Below are 17,846 nucleotides of genomic sequence, written 5' to 3'. Positions count from 1 at the left end.
GTTATATAGTATTTTGTCATTAAAGCGAGAACTTTCGGTCCCGAGGAACATTTCTGTATGTAAAACCAAGTCCAGGGTGACAAAGAAAACAACAATCACATCAACATATAAGTAATGTTATTTATTCACTGTCTGAAAAGGAGCTTTGGATTGTCTAGAAAGGTTTTACATCCAAAGTTTAACACTAAACTCTGACCTTTGAATACAGACAGACTTCAGGAGGTCCTTTCAGGTAGAAACAATTAGATTGACTAATTAAAAAGAAAAGCCAAACCCTGATTCTTTCCTTATTTTAATTACGGAAAACAAAAGTTAATATGGGTCCAGGGGTAAAAAGTAAAAAAGGCTCAGAGCATCACACAGTTCAAACCTTCAGCAAAGAAAACTCCACTTTAGTTAAAAATGTACCTGCTGTTACGAAAGAGCCATAGACATGGGACGGACTGCCACAGGGTTGGTCTTGGTTTCCTTGTGGGATTTAATAACAAAATAACTGAAGCTAACCTGCTTCCTCGGTGAAAAGCAAGGAGAGAAATACACATATTTGGATTTATCACATGTGAAATAGGAACAACAATCAATCACAAGTGAAATAACTAAAGCAGTTCTGACTTTATTCTGGTTTAGTCCAGCTGGTCTTACTTTTTTTGAAGTTTTCACCAAGATAATTACTTTAACGAAATGTGCTAAAAAGTGGTCCGGCAGGGACCATAAAATGAGCAGATGATCATGTTGTTGTAAACAAACATCAATTTGAGTCTTTTTGGAGTGCAAAGAATCATTAATAATGAACAGAACTGCTTTTGATGGATCTTGTAGAAATATAATTGACCCACATTCATAAAAAAACAATTCCTAGACAGGAAGGTAAACTGACCGTCTCTGCTGTTATCACAAATGACAGAAATTATGGCTAAAACAGCAATAATTAGACCCAAGTTGCAATAAAACACCTTTAAATAACCGATGACTAAATTTAAAAGCTGCTCTGTACATTGAAATAAGGTTAAATATAAGGCACTTTGCTCCAGTCACGATGAACCCCTTTATTTTGACTGCGTGTTTATTCAGACGGGCGAGCAGTAAATCTAAATTAATATTCACTAAAATAAAAACATATAATAAACAGCAACAACTGTAGACAGCAAGCATATGGCAGAAAAAGCAAAAGTTTAGCACACAAACATCAAACAAAGTATTTGAGTTGGACAGGTTTGCAGATGAGAATCCTCACTAGTGTTTCAGATACCCTGGAGGTCGTTCTGTGTGTCCGCCCCCTTTGCAGCTGATCTACACCGAGTCAATGAACACAGATCAAACAGCTCGAGGCTGTCCTAACAGCAGTTGGTGTGGTGTGTTTGCAGTCCTCTGCTGTTCTTTCTTGTGGGGGTTAGCCTTAAGCTGTGTAACCCTGTTCATAGCGTTATTACTCCTTCACAAATCTTCATTGTACATCCTTCTCAAAACAAAAGCTTCATGTGGTACAGTTCATGTTTCTCAGTGATGATATGCTGCAGGGTTCCACGTCCGATACCAAGACCTGAGAGGAACACAAGATTGTAAAGTAAATGTTCCCAAGTGCAAATTTGAGATACTTGAACTTTGGTATCAAGTTTATGCTGCCTTATTTCTAATCCACTGCATTTTATCGCCTTCCTGTCAAGTGAAAACTCTGGATTTGTTGATTTTGAATGTTTCTGATTAAGGATGAAGTGCCCTTCATGATGAAGACTATTCCTACTTCTTATGTAAAATTAACATTTTATAAAGCTTCTTGTATCAGCCTGAAAATGTGTCTTCAAAAAATAAGTAAGACTTTGAATGAAGAATTGTAACTTGTAGTGGAGTATTCAGTAGCCTACTTAACATTTGACTAGCAAATTATCTTAAATTCATTCAGCAATTCATTTTAGGAAATAGTCAAATGCTTTTGCTAATTGGTTTTCTTGCTGCTATGAATCCCTTTAATTTTTTATAGAGATTAAATGTACAAGATATAACGTGTGAAAAAGTTATATTTAGAGATGCTGGCTAGCTGCTTTGGCTAGCTGTTTCCACAAGTTGCAGTCTTTATGCTAAGCTAAGCTAAGCTCCTTTTGGCGGTAGCTTCATAAATTAGCACTTTAGCTTAGCGTAGTTTAGCACAAACACAAACAACAAAGGGAACCTGCTTGGCTTATTCGGCCCAATGCTTACAACACCTGCCAACCAGCACATGTAAGTATTCTTCGCGGGACAGCTGAAAGTGTGCGTTCTTCTATATCGAAAGTATTTTAAAGAACAGATATCATTGCAGCTTGTTTTTTTAGTAAACGTTCTCACCCTGGTGCGCTGTAGGACGGGTTAACCTGAGAGGTCAGAGACACGGAGGCTGAGGAGGAGGACAGGCCGTTGGGAGAAGCTTCACGGCTCCCACTGTTTGGAGAGGAATTTGACGAAACTGGAAGGAAAAGGTAAACACATTATTATAAAATGTAATCACACACATGCAGAAACCCACCAATATGTGTTGTTTTGCTATCTGTGCAAATGAGACCCTTGATAGGGAAAAAGAGATAACAAATGTTATTTCCAAGGTCAACAATTAACTTTCACACAGGGGAACACTGTGTAACAACATAAACCCCCAGTGTCAGTAAAAATATAGAGAAATATGATCAGGTTACAACACAACCCAGTCTCACGGCATTTCGTGTTATAGTCACGAAATTAATTTAATTTATTGATTCGTGGTCACCGACACGATTTTCGTATTTTTTTCGTGTCACAGAACGATTTGAAAAGCAATGTATTTCTATTGGTAGTATGTTTCGTGCCTGCATCACGTCTTTTTCCGGTCCGGTCTTGGAAGACGAGAAGCTGTGTGGTTCATAAAAACATTTTCTTACTCAATATCGTACCCTAACCCTATCCCTTTTATTTTAAATTGTATAATGTCCGAGTTTTTTTGCCGTCCACGAGGAAAAGAAATGGGGGGCCTCAGAATACTGAGATCTGTATTTGTTGTCATCTATTTTTCCTTCTAATTTGTTATTATTTGGTGCAGGCACGAAACATACTACCAATAGAAATACATTGCTTCTAAAATCGTTCTGTGTATTTTTTTAAATCTGTTTTTCCTTCTAATCTGTTATTATTTACTTTGCTTTTAAAATCGTTCTGTGTGACAGGAAAAAAATGGCAAAATCGTGTTGGTGAACACGAATCAATATATTCATTTTGTGACTATAACACAAAATGCCGTGAGACTGTGTTGCACAATAGGAAGGCAAGGCAAGTTTATTTGTACCTTTCACCACAAAGCAATTCAAAGTGCTTTCTAAAAGGAGGCACATAAGAGGCTCTTTATCAATATTTGAATGTAAAACACTTGTACTTGCCTCCACCTGAAGCCAGAGGACTGTATGGTCTGGATACTGCGGCCTGAAACAGTGAAAATGAAGATAAAGCCAACTTCTTTTTATTTCTGTGCAATATATTTGCTTTTTTAAACCTATTCAACAGAATATACAAATCTATAATACCATAACCATTTAAAAGGAGCCATTCTGCATTATGAAGACATTAACTTTTGACACATGAAATACATTTAGCTCATAATACATCCGAAGGCCTACTCAACATTTTAAAGCAGTATCCTATTCTACCCAGTAGTATATAAAGATGCAACAATTGCCTCCACGTTGACAAAGTACAACACTAAAACATACTTACATTCAGGTGTTAGTGATCAAAATAGAATACCATAACAATGTAAAATAATATTACACTGTCAAAAGGACCGTTCCACTTATAAATTCAGTGTGTTTTCCACCACATGGGAATCCCATTTTTATATAAAAGAGATGGATGTTTTAGACGGCTAACCATTCTGGAGTTGTAGCTGTGATTCTTGACGGATAAACTCGTCACAGGGCAATAGATCCTCTTCTCCTTCTGACGCCGATTACAAAACCAAACTCGAACCACCTCCTTCTCCATGGACAGCTGCTCCGAGATCAGAGTTATCTCCTCTGAGTTTGGCTTAGGGTTCTGAAAATAAATAAAAAAGTTAATGATTCCCTCTTTGAGATTAAGCCTGTACATTTTTAAGGTAATCCGTTCCTTGTCCTCTGCACAATGACAATACAGTTGAATCTAATCAAAGTCAACTTTATTGTCAATCTTTCAGTTTATGTGTACAGACAGAGAGATCGAAATACCGCTTTCCACAATCCCGAATACAAAAATACAAATATATATAAAAATATGTATATCCTACATATACACAATCAACAGACACATGTATACATATGCACACATTAAGATAAAAGCACAACATGTGTAATCTAATCGACAGAACAGTTTAACTTTTATTTTCCTAAACAACAAACAATATAATTTAGAAAGCCCTCACGATTGAGACTTGTTAAACTCTGATTCAGTCGTGAACTTACGTCACGGAAACGTTTCTCCAGAGTCATCTTGATGTTTGTTTCAATGCTTGTCCTTTTTTTCCGTTTGCGCCCGTAGCCCTCGATCAGGGGCGGCAGAGAAGTGCTGCTCATCGAGTCAGAAGGGGAGTTCTCTGATGTGAAAAGATCAATATACAACATAGACATTCATCGTCAACTTGGAACAACAATGCATGTCACAGTTGTATTTGTGATGCAGAACTAGTTTTAAAGTATTAATGACATTTCTTAATAGGCTTTTCACTCTAAATTATTGGCCAAGTTGTTTTTCAGCATTACATTTGTCTTATATAGGCAATTTCATTGAGTTGTACGTTTGCTATCCTTTTTCCCAGCCCCTCCAGAATAATCACTGGTACATTAATAACACATGGTGGTCAGTGTGTTGTACCTGCATCACTCAGCCATTTCTCCAGCAGAGGTTTGAGCTTGCACATGTTCTTGAAGCTGAGGTTGAGAGCCTCGAAGCGAGAGATTGTGGTCTGACTGAAATCATTCCCGTACAGTTTTCCCATTGCAAGGCCCACATCTCCCTGTGAAAACACACACACATGAAGTACATTTATCAACACTTTTCTCAGTTTTGAAGGTCTTTGTTCAGCATGGAGTTTTTCAAGAGGTAACACGTGGTTTTCCAACTTGCAGTACTGACCTGTGTGAATCCCAGTTTGATGCGTCTTTGTTTGAATGCCTTAGCAAACAGCTCCAGCTCTTCCAGGTCGGAGGGTTCCTCCTGGGGGGGCACGGACATGTGTTTGGGCATCTGCAGGTGGGACATGTCCATGTGGTTCTCCATGGATGGCCCAGCCAGACCAGAGCGGCTCATTGCCTGGATCAGAGGGACATCACAGAACAATGTGACACAAATTAGGGTTAACTGTCTTCGTATCTGAAATACTTAACATGTACTTGGTCAGATGTTTGTATTGCTCTGCTGTTATCTTTCTTACTATTTATTGTACTTGAAACCTGAACTAACACATTCCGGCCACTAGATGGCAGCCGCAACTAGCTCAGAATATAACTGACAGCACATCCAGCAGGAACAGAGCGAGAGAGATCATTAGTGAGGCAGAGTTTGTGTCCATTTTATTCTTTCAGCTCTGTTTTTGGTCTCCACCAACTCCTGAGGTGAACATGTCTCTTTAGCTGCCAATGCTAGATTATGTTCAACATCTAGTCTCTGACTGTGTCTGATTTCTGCTGAGCAGTTACTGTACAGCAGGTTGTTAGGATTGTTTTTGCAGCTGCATCCATAGTGGATGAGAGTGAAGCAAAGCAGTTGAGTTGTGTGATACTGAGTGTGCCGATAGGAAGTATTCAGGATGTACCTGTGGAGTCAGCGCCAGTCCAGGCTGATGCTGGAGGAGATTTGTTTGACTCAGCAGGTTCTGCTGCAGAAGTGCTGCGAAGAACAACAAGTTTGATCAATTATTTGGTTTGTGAGTGCAATGCTCTTGGAAGCTGTTGATGTTTGTCAAGAAATAGATCCAATATCTTCCACCAAAAGCACACTGTGTTTCTTTTTACTTTGGACATAGGCAGACGTGTTGGGCGAATGGATATACTGTTGTCCGTCAATAGGGAATCCCCCTAAAATCACAAATCCTATTACTTTATTAGCTGTAAAGCAGACTTTATAACACGTTTATGCACAGACCCCGCTTTCACCCCTGATCATATGCTCGGCGAACAATGCCCTTACTTCAGCTCTGTATTTAAAATGCAGACATATGATACCAGTTTTATGTAAACTCTTGGAAAGAAAGAAAATACATTTTGTACAGAACACAGCTTATCTGCTAAAATGTCAATGTGTTATACCTTGGTTATTATACAGGTGAAACAGACAGTGAGTGATACTAAGCAAGATGAGGGTAGCTTGTGTTCCCTTTGGACAGAATCTGGCTGATTTACGCAGTTTCCGGTCTCAATGTAAGCATAAATGACCGGCTGCTGTCAGCAGATTTATATTGATATTTATCATACAAACATGAGAGTAGATCTTCTCAAACGAGTCTCTGCAAGAAGTCTGACTAAGAACATTTCCCCAAATGTTAGTCCCTCAAATGGCATCTCTCAAATGATTTTTTAAAATGTAATTGAAGCTTAAATCCCTTAAAACAACTTAAAAAGCGGCACCTTGGTGGCTGGTGGGGCTCTGGGAGAGCAGGAAGGTGGAGGGGGAGGTCAGGTGAGACGGAGGCATCAGGACCAGCTGCTGCATGCTGTGGAGAGACGTGAGCTCCTGGAGGAGAGAGAAAACCAAACAATAACAATATCAGTCCTGACTCACTGATGAATAAAGACTAACGGCTACATCTGTCTGTTTCATATGCATATGTTCAGTGTTGAGTGACTGTTCTGCATTTAGGAACTTACGGCACTTTAACTCCAAGGTTTTATTAATTCCTGTATATAGGTTGTAATGTGTGGCTTCAATGTATTCAAACCTACATTTTGGATATTTGTGTGCATGTAGTAGCCAGACACGCTTTCCATAAAGTCCATAGCATATTTTAATGAGAAGCTATAATCTCTTGGTATCCTCTCTAACAGCCATTTACCACCATAATCCCTTACAAAGCAAGTGTATCCTCATGGTTCGTTAACTAATCCCTTAGCTAATGTAAAGCTTAATTAAACAAGAGCACTGTGGAGGGAGGTGGGGGGAAGCTGGAATGAAGGACTTGGCCGTGTGCACTGCCAAGAAATTATGAAATCATTTAACCCTCCTATTGTCTTCGTGTCCCCCCCCCTTACTTTGGTGTTCGCGGTCACATTTGACCGGTCCTGTTTTAACTGCTATTACATTAACACAAAAACCATGAATCACCACCACATTTAATTTAACACCCTTTCAAACTGTACATATTGTATTGTGGGAATCATTAATTTTAGGGTGAAGACTTGGTTAGGGTAAGGGTAAGGGTTAGGCATGTGTTGGTTATGGTTAAGGTTAGGATAAGTCTCCAGGAAATGCATGTAAGTCAATGTAATGTCCCCTGAAGTGATGTATACATGATGTGTGTGTGTGTGTGTTTTATCTGATCCGGATGGTTACTAATTCCTTTTCTTTATGGCGGTCATCTTTGACCGGGAACACCATGGTGTTACAAAGTTGACTAAATCATCCAACATTCAATGAAAGTGGTGATCAGCATTATCATATGTTGAGATGTCTCCTGTGAAGGATATCATGAAGCCTGAATGCAATCGAATGTAAAACTAAAAAGTTCTGATTGATGAAAGTAATAAATCGGTCAGATTGACCCGAAGACAACAGGAGGGTTAAAGGTATAATAACAATGAATTGACTTATTCAAATATGAACCCTCTCGGTGTGTTTAGTGCATATGCAGAGACCCTGCAGCCAATCAGAGCTTTGTTTGTCTACAGCAGTAAAGGACGTGATGCAAAAAAATGGAGGCATAAAGAGTACTTCTAATCTTGATACTTGCATGATAATAATATTGCTTTAAAAAAACAACAGACCCCAGGCAGCTGACCTCCAGCAGAGCTCTGCGGCAGGTGGCATGTCTTCAGTGCGGCGACTGAGTGAGGCGAGTCGAGGATCTGCTCTGTTTTTATCTAAAACACCGAAAGCACAACCAAAACGGTATTAACTTTGATAAAGAACAAGGCTGGAGAACAGTGTCCGTAAATAATCTCTAAACTGTATGAACTCTGGCTTCTCGAGAGGAGGTTAAACCAGGATGGGAAACATTGTCTGTGTATAATCCCAGGGGCAAATGACTGCATGTTGACGAGTGTGTGTGTGTGAAGAGAAACACACACTCCAGGACCAGTTTGGTCACTCAACATGATACAAAGAGCGATAGACGCTCTCTCTACCCTTGGGCAAGCCAGTATGCAAATACACCTCCCCTCTCCCCCCCTCTCTTGCACCACCCACCCCCGAAAGCCATGCCTTCCTGAAAACACGCACTGAAATACTTTCCATTCTCTCGCCAGAAACGCTGTTTGGATAAGTATCCAAACAGCTGCAAACTATTTGAGATGTTTCTACAGAGCGGGTAGTTTGTCCCCAGGGTGTTAGCGGCGCTGCAGTCCGTTGAGCATTGTGTCTCGGGTACAATGGCTCTCAGCTATTTGTATTCCTCACTACAGGTACCAAAAGTCATGTTATTACCTTTTAAATATGTTCTGAGGTTTGACAAAGAACATGAAAACACTTCTTTCCTTCAAGGACTGTCTGTGTATCCAAAGGCTCAAATTCTGTGTGCCAGAGAGCTTTTTTTCTGTCCGCAAACATCAGACAGTTCACTCAATCCCACTGAAACCTTTCTTCCTCCCTGCTCTCTTACAACATCACAACATGTCATACAATAACTCTTGATTGTGAATTACTCTGAGGAAATGGTCCCCATGGTTACGTTCGATATTGACTTTTTTCGACAAATATCTTTTTACCAGTCCAGGTACACACTCATCCATTTTGTGTCTCAAGTGAAACCAACATTCTATTTTTACTATTGGAAATGCACATGACATCACATGACATGACATCACATCACATCACATGACATCACATGACATTACATCACATGACACTTGTTGGACGCTTTTATCCAAACGACTTACATACTCAGTACAGAAGCCATTTGGGGTGAAGTGTCTCAGGGACACAACGACATGCTGACTGCAGTGGGGTTTGAACCTGTCCCCATCTGATCCCAACACACACACACACACACACACACACACACACACACACACACACACACACACACACACACACACACACACACACACACACACACACACACACACACACACACACACACACACACACACACACACACACACACACACACACACACACACACACACACACACACACACACACACACACACACACACACACACACACACCACGTATATATATATTTCCTGGAGACTAATCCTAACCTTAACCATAACCAACACATGCCTAACCCTAACCCTTACCCTTAACTTTAATCCTAACCCTAACCAAGTCTTCACCCTAAAATGAATGATTCCCCTCATGGGGACCTCCAATTTGTCCCCATAAGGGAAGCCAGTCCCCACATGTGACTGTGTAAACAGATTTAGGTCCCCACAAGTATAGTAATGCTAGGCCACACACACACACACACACACACACACACACACACACACACACACACACACACACACACACACACACACACACACACACACACACACACACACACACACACACACACACACACACACACACACACACACACACACACACACACACACACACACACACACACACACACACACACACACACACACACACACACACACACACACACACACACACACACACACACACACACACACACACACACACACACACACACACACACACACCTGATCCGAACCCCTACGCACAAGTCCACTGCGCCACACGCCTCCATGTATGTTGATAATCTAACAAACATACTGGGGCCAAACCACAAAACCTCACAAATGTTACTCTACACTCAATTACATTCTGAACTTAACTTAGCTTTTACTGGCAGCTATCTACGGAACAACATGAAGTTACTTTAATGAAAGTGTGAAACCTTGAAGCATTTCCACCGGCTGAGTCCATGCAAACATGACTGTGTCTGAACAGGGACGGGTTTCGCATCATGTTCAAACCAAGTCCTCCAGGTGACGGACACCTCGTTCATGAAGTCCTGATTCAAAGGAATTTGGTCACTTTATGTAAAACTTTACTCACGTGTCGATTGAAGCCGATTCCATTTAGCTCTGAATGTCAGAAAGGAGGGAAAGAGGTTCAGATTATAAAATGTCACTCTGTTGCTTATAAGGACTTCAATATCATATTAAGTCTGTTTGTGTTCATGTTTACGAGGGTAAGTTAGACACGTTAGACGTTCAGTGTCAACAGATTACATTTCATTGTTTTGTTTTTTATACACGGCTGCATTGACATTATTGCCAAATTGGATCAGTGAGCTTTCATCTAAACATATTTAAATACAATTAAAGTCCAACAAAGTTTTTCCTGAAAAAGTGAAGTTAACTTTTTGGATTTTTTGTCGTTGTTTAATTTGATCTATATTTGAACCCAAGAGATATCATGATACCCAACACATCTTGTTTCTAACTTCATTCAGAGTTATAGTATTACAAGATATACAATTTGATTAAATTGTCAAAACCATAAATCACAACACCTTGATACAACAATAACAACTGAATAAAAACACATATGAAAAATGGAATAATAAGAAAATACCAACAAAAACAAAACCGTGACTAGAAACTGGTGAAGTAAAGAATAGGAACATACTGTGATATACAACATTCATATATGCAAGTATGTGTGTGGTAAGCTGTCTCTTATCGGAGTTTTGAATATTGCCACAAGTATTAATATATTTATAGAGAATTGATTAAAAACAACAAAGTAAGTTCGGTTTCATCTCTATTTGGTTTATTGTGTGTTATATATACTATACTTAAAATATGAGCTTAGGTATGTAACCATAACTTATAAAGCATCATAAAATACATAATTGAACGTGAGGTAATATCCCAATGTCATTACACGCAGAGCCTGGTAAGTAATGTATTAGGTGTTTCATATACACACGTGCAGGTTTGTAAAAAGGGAAATAGATATTCTGTAAGCATGCAGCATATTAACTGCAGCTGCTGCGGACTTTTTACGTAAATAACAAACGTTTAAAAGTCTTTGTGTGCAGCAGCAGCAGCAGCAGCGGTGCAGAGTCCGACAGAGGAGGGGAGTTTAAAGGTGTGCTGGTTAAGCTCGCTTCATTTGAATGTCAAATTGGGCCATATGAACTCTGTGTGTGTGTGTGTGTGTGTGTGTGTGTGTGTGTGTGTGTGTGTGTGTGTGTGTGTGTGTGTGTGACAGAGGCTGCTCGTGAGACACACCATGCAAATACACCTATAAACTCTCCCCCCTCCCCACTCTGTCACTGCCCCCCCCCCCCTTCACAGCCAAACTTCCAGTATGGAAATTACCAAGACATGCAAATCAGCTGCGAGCGCAGGAAGCCTGTGTGTGTGTGTGTGTGTGTGTGTGTGTGTGTGTGTGTGTGTGTGTGTGTGTGTGTGTGTGTGTGTGTGTGTGTGTGTGTGTGTGTGTGTGTGTGTGAGAGAGAGAGAGAGGCCTGCACACACACTCTGGAAATGGTGGGTGAACACAAAAAAAAAAATCTCCTTTTCAACCAGTTGCTTTGTCCCTCTGTCTGTCAGGCATTCATTGTATGGTAAAATCAGATGGGAAGTAACTAAGTAGATTTACTCAAGTACTGGGCTGAAGTACAACTTTGAGATACTTGATACTTGATTATTTCCATGTTAGGCTACTTTATACGTCTACTCCACCACCATTCAGAGGTAAATGGTGTACTTTTACTCCACTACATGTATGTAATACCTTCTGTTTTTACATTACATGTCACTTGTTAGACGCTTTTCTCCAAAGCGACTTACATACTCAAAACTGTGGGCAATCCCCACAGGAGCAATTTGGGGTGAAGTGTCTCAGGGACACAACGACATGCTGACTGCAGTGGGGTTTGAACCTGTGACCCCCTGATCCGTTACTTTACAGATGTGGATGAATGATGTGAAATATAATTAAGTGTTAAATCAGACTTTAGTTCCACCTGGAGTAAATCCACCAGCTACCCTGCAGTCTACAAAGCCATTCAAACTAGCTGCAGCTTCACCAGCTTTGAGAACACTTTGATGATCAATCATTATAAAACATATCATATATATTATTCTGAGATGGACCAATCTGCACAACGACTACTTTTACTGTCGCTACTTTCACTATATTTTGATAATACTTTTACTTGAGTAAAATTTAGAATACAGGACTTTTACTGTAACAGAATATTCCTACTCTGGTACTTCTACTTTTACTCAAGTACTAGATCTGAGTACTTCTACCTCTGGTAGTAGTGGGCAAGTTGCAAGTAAATATATCCTTTTGGACAATCCATAATAGTCATAGATAGATAGACATGTCAGCAGCTCCTTGTTTTCCTTTGTGCATTGCATTGTGGGACATTACTTAACTGAAGAATCCAGCTGATGTTATACATTATGATTTTGATTTTGATTATGAAGACAGTTGAATTTTGGCCTCATTTTGGCCCGCAGGATAATTTCTAATTACTATTAGATCTGGCCCGCCGGTATATTGCACCTTCACTCCATCCTGAGGGTCTCCTCCGCTCAGAGCCTGACCCCAAACATTGATGAACTTGCACCCAAGGTGAGATGCCAAGTATCTGAACTAGCATCAGAGCAGCACACTGAGTTACATGGATGTTTCCTTCTGCACTTTCTCTCTCAAGACAACAGGGCATGTTTGGTTTGTTCTTTGAGGGAAATAGTTTTGTTGAAGCTGTTGCTGGCCTGTGGAGAAATGTACTCATAAGAAATGACTCTGGAGAAGCTGCAGATAGAGCCATAAGAAATGAATGCAACTGATTATTAATGTTTAATGTTGTTTTTATAGGCAATAATTGAAGCTTTGTTAGTTCCAGGTTTAATATGTGCAATAAGTTCATTTCAATAAGTTCTGCAATAAACATTGAACCAGTCCGGCCCTCGATTAGTACCCATTTTAAAATGTTGCCCCACTGTGTATTTGAGTTTGACCCCCCTGAAGGAACGGGATATCATATGCTATAGTAGTATGCTAAATGCCTAAACCAGCTTTAATTTGTTCTATTTTCCAGTCTGAACAAACTACATACTAATAGAGTATCAGCTCAGCCTGTGTTACTTCATGCACTTTTAGTTCAACATGTTCAGTCTGTATGTGATGATCTTTCTAACTCACTTGTATTCAATGCGTGCAGCTTTTCCAAACAGACACTAGTGCTGTTATCTTCCTTCCTATCTACCGCTCACTGTGATCCTAACATGCATATCACTATTCCTTTTCTCCATCAGTGCAGAAAGCTGCACCAAAATGCAAGTGGCTAAATGTGAGCTCAGACACAGGTTGGCCAGCACATGAATGTTTATTGTCACTCACCTGACAGATTACAAATCCTACCGAATACCATTTAAATAATGGTAAATATGAATTATAATGTTTTAAAAAATGCTCATTTGCATTTTACGAGAAACTTCTAAAAGTGTTCAGCGTGAGAGTGAACATTTTTAATAAACAAAGTTGCCAGAAATACAGAAGCTATTTGCAAAAATGTTTACCCAGCTTTATTTTCGATGATATTGTGTCTTAAACAACATCATGAGACTTTGCTGGCTGATGTAAGGTCACCCACACGATACTTGGTCAGTTAACTTGAATTATGTTTCCCTACTACACTTAAAGGTGGGGTAGGTAATTTTCAGAAACCGGCTCGAGATACACTTTTTGTTATATTCCATGGAATGCTCTTAACATCCCGATAGCAATGAATATCTGAAGTGCTTTGACAAAAAATCCATAAAAAAATGTCATCTGTAGAAGCCGTAATACTGTAAAATGGCCTACCTGCCTGTCAGCCTTCCATCGGGGCACAAACTTATCTCGTGCCCTCATTGGTCATGTGCTCGTTCGTGTGTGTTGGGGGAGGGGCTCTGTGAGGAAGTGGCAGATTTTCTCCGGTTGTGTATTTTCAAATTCTAGCGATCTCGAGCCGGTTTCTCAATTAGATGTATACCTAAATGTACAACTCTGAGAGACTGGATTGGACAAAGTGATCGGACCCACTACACAGACGCCCAGCTGGTAACATGAGAACCAGGGTTTCTCTCCTGCTTCACTTCACTAGTAAGAACTCTAGCTTACCTGTGGCGCTTTCTCAGCACACAGATAGTTTGGGTTCTATCTGGTACGGGTTGTCTCTGAGAGGTACAGTGGAGGTGAGGGGAAGTTAGTCTCTTGCTCCCACGATGACAAAGTAATATAATCAACACCATGTATCAGTGTTTTTACAAATAAGTGTCCAAGTCACAGTGACATGGTGTTTTCTTTTGAGGAAGTAGTCTCTTAATACTAAAATCCTTTTGCTTTAAATGTCGTTTTTTTCAATGCTCTGAGCACCATACTTCTCCCTCACTTTGTGTTAGCGTGAAGGTCAACATACTTAAAAACATTCACAAGTAAAACCAAAAGTATCTGCATGCAGAGATGCTACGAAGAGCATGTGAGAGAAAAAGTGTTTAATTTGTAATCTGGATGAACTAACATTTAATGCGCTCATGGCTCCTAACAAGTGACAGATGCTGTCAGCTTTAAACTGACAAGGGATTGCTATATTCTGACAAAAACACAGCCAGTACTTCCATTAAATTGAGATGTTAACTTCTCTCACGGGCGATTGTCTAAGTAATAGTTCCACTTTTTCTGGTTCCTTGTTTTGGCGCCGCTGGTTCTCGGCCCTCGGCAGCCAGCGCTTCTCAGCAAACAGCCTCAGGGCCGTTCTGGTGAAGCTACCAACTGCCACAATATCCCACACGCACACCCCTCCCTGCAACAGGTCAAATGCAACCTCTCGTCACTGAGTGCATTTACTCAAGTACTGAGAATGTTGAGATACTTGTACTTTACTTCAGTATTTCCATTTGATGTTACTTTGTACTTTTACTCCACTACATGTATTTAATCCCTTTAGTTACTTTACAGATGTGGATGAATGATGTGAAATCTAATCAGACTTTAGTTCCACCTGGAGTAAATCAAAAGTATACAAAGTCATTCAAACTAGCTGCACCTTCACCAGCTTTGAGAACACTTTAAAGATCAATCATTATAAAACATATCATATATATTATTCTGAAATGGACCAGTCTGCACAACGACTACTTTTACTGTCTTTAACTATATTTTGATGATAATAATTTTCTACTTTTACTTGAGGAACATTTTGAATGCAGGACTTTTACTGAAACAGAGTATTCCTATACTCTGGTACTTCTACTTTTACCGAGTACCCACCTCTGCTCTATTCAGACCACCTCAGGAATCACATGGACCAGTATGAAGAACATCGTTGTGTGTAATATCACATCTTTCTAAAGCCTAATATAAAACAACAGCACCAAAGACCATTGCACAGAGATAAAACATGTGAATGAAAAAGTAAAATGTTGCCAATAAAAGGGAGAATTCACTTTTTTTTTAAAGCAAACTAGAGACTTCTTAATAACTATAACAATTGAGCGACAGAACATGAATTGTCAACTATTTTTATGAGACGTTTCAGTCATTTTTAAAGTAGGAATAGTGAAACAATTCTCAAATGACAGCATTTAAGTGTTTTGCGGTATTTCAACTCTAAATAATCGTCTATGAGTGAAATGAGTTTTAGTGACAGTAGTTGGTAATTCTCTATAGATATCTTCACAGATAATCCAGACGATTACACGTTCAAGAAAGACAAACACAAGTAAGCTTTCTGAAATATACTTTTTACGTTGAATGTGTCAAACTCTCTTACAACAAACCAAATAAAAACGTCAAAGACAAAAAGCAAAGTATTTCGGTGGAAGTGAATTGAATCGACCGCTGTCTGACTCTGAGTCATTCCTGGTGGACGGTGTGTGTTTGATATGAGATGATTTAGAGCAAGATCAAGGTGAAACATCCTTACCTGCCTGTTGGGCTGGAGCCTCCGACTGCTCCACCGTGTCTGCGCTCATCTTAATATCTAGAAGGATAAATCCGGCTGATTTTACTACAGGACACTGAATCAAGCACTCTCACATTACCCTGACTTTATTCTAATGCCTCGCCTCCCATCCACCCCGCCACAAACGTACTGTACACTTTTCATATTCATAATTGAAGCAAATATTCCCATCTTAGCCACACAGCAAAGAAACAGTGTAAGAACTCATGAAACAATGAAGATGTAAGAAATTGATGAGTAAGAAGACAATACCTCACCTCACACAGATTAAAACAGCTACTGTCGCTCCAGCTGCCGTCTGTTCTCTCTGATTATTTAAAGCAAACAAATTTTGGTTTAAAAGTTTTTGGGAATCCACAGCTGCTCATCAGCATTTTCCTAAGTGGAGTAACGCTCACCTCTGCAGCACAACCCCCTGCTGCCTGATAGGCTCCTTTGCATATTTGCCTCAGTGCGTCCTATCCAGCTTCAGACTGTTTGCATAAAACAACAATGGGGTTACTGCAAATGACAGTGCGTGTGTGTGTGTGTGTGTGTGTGTGTGTGTGTGTGTGTGTGTGTGTGTGTGTGTGTGTGTGTGTGTGTGTGTGTGTGTGCGTGTGTGTCCTCATCAGAGTGCTTTGGATAACAAGAGTATTATTACTTCCAGAGATATTTGAGTCATTGTTATTGACGGGAAAATGTAGGTAAAAATCATTAAATCTTAAGTTTAAATTAAATAAATATGTACTTTTATTTACTTCGTCAACATTTTGGCTACGTGTGCTTTAATACATCGGCCTACTCTCCACCTTGAATGTTTTATCTTACCCTAAAAAGCAAAATGTACTGTCTAATTCTGATGTCTTTACGTTTGCTCACACAACTCTTGAATTTTAAATTTAATTTAATTTAGCCAGATAAAAAGCATTGAGATCAAATCTCATTTTCAATGCTGACCTGGCCAAGAAGGCAGCAACGTTACACATAACACATAACACAGACATATGAAATACAGAGAACACAACTGAGTAAACAAAAGACGAAAAGCAGTCACTACATTGAGCACATTAGGACAGTAAGAAAGGTGCACTACTTATTACTGCAAGAGCAGCTGGTGGTAAGGACCTCAGACAACTTCAACTTAAAACATGGTATTGAGACAAGTGCCGTCAGTTTGAGGCGTGATTGAAGGTCATTCCAAGACCAAGGACCGTAATAAAAAAGACTCCTTTTCCCAGCCTCAGTCCACACAGCAGGAACCTGGAACCGTATGCAGGCACTGGATCTGAGATTGTAAGAGTCACAAACTGGGGCAAATCTGGCACATATGTACAGTGGAAGCTTACCTAAAATGGCTTTATACATTAAAAAATTAATAGAAACCAATGCTGCATCCTACGCATAGTAAGTGAGGACCATCCAGTTAGGCTATACAGTTTGCAATGATGAGTCCTATAGGGTGCATTTGATATATCGCAGTGCAGCATGGGAGGGTGGGTCAAGTTTGGCCAACACAGTGGGACAGGCAAATCTATAGATTGTATCACCGTAGTCAAGCTGGGACAGGAATAAGCCAGAGACCAACCTTTTACGGGAAGAAGTTGAAAAACAACGTTTAAGTCTGTAAAGGAAGCCAGTTCTTAGTTAGAACTTCAATGTGGTGGAAAATAAGGCAAGATAGAATTATTTTATTATAATTAATTCAGATTTAACCAGCTTTGTTGTTTCTGTCAGTAATCTGAGTGTTGTT

General features: G+C 39.8%; 1 protein-coding gene across 3 annotated transcripts; it reads right to left on the bottom strand.

The window, feature by feature from the left end:
- Positions 1-38: 38 nt before the first annotated feature.
- pou2f3 (POU class 2 homeobox 3) lies at positions 39-10,226 on the bottom strand. Of its 3 annotated transcripts, none has more exons than XM_071205497.1 (11): positions 10,198-10,226; positions 6,597-6,702; positions 5,985-6,062; positions 5,786-5,859; positions 5,107-5,283; positions 4,846-4,987; positions 4,437-4,567; positions 3,868-4,032; positions 3,381-3,423; positions 2,323-2,440; positions 39-1,540 (listed from the first exon to the last, which is right to left on the bottom strand). In XM_071205497.1, the coding sequence occupies exons 2-11, from the start codon at positions 6,679-6,681 to the stop codon at positions 1,498-1,500; spliced, it is 1,056 nt and encodes a 351-aa protein (XP_071061598.1). In that variant the 5' UTR covers positions 6,682-6,702; positions 10,198-10,226; the 3' UTR covers positions 39-1,497. The 3 variants fall into 3 exon arrangements, with proteins under 3 accessions (XP_071061598.1, XP_033954807.1, XP_033954808.1); XM_034098916.1 differs by lacking the exon at positions 10,198-10,226 and adding an exon at positions 7,950-8,240 and having other exon boundaries at positions 5,985-6,047; XM_034098917.1 differs by lacking the exons at positions 5,985-6,062; positions 10,198-10,226 and adding an exon at positions 7,950-8,240.
- Between the last annotated feature and the right edge of the window lie 7,620 nt (positions 10,227-17,846).

The sequence above is a fragment of the Pseudochaenichthys georgianus genome, chromosome 14, assembly GCF_902827115.2.
Source record: "Pseudochaenichthys georgianus chromosome 14, fPseGeo1.2, whole genome shotgun sequence".
Lineage (NCBI taxonomy): Eukaryota > Metazoa > Chordata > Actinopteri > Perciformes > Channichthyidae > Pseudochaenichthys > Pseudochaenichthys georgianus.
Note: the sequence above shows the minus strand (reverse complement) of the source record. Positions and strands in the feature narration are given on the sequence as shown.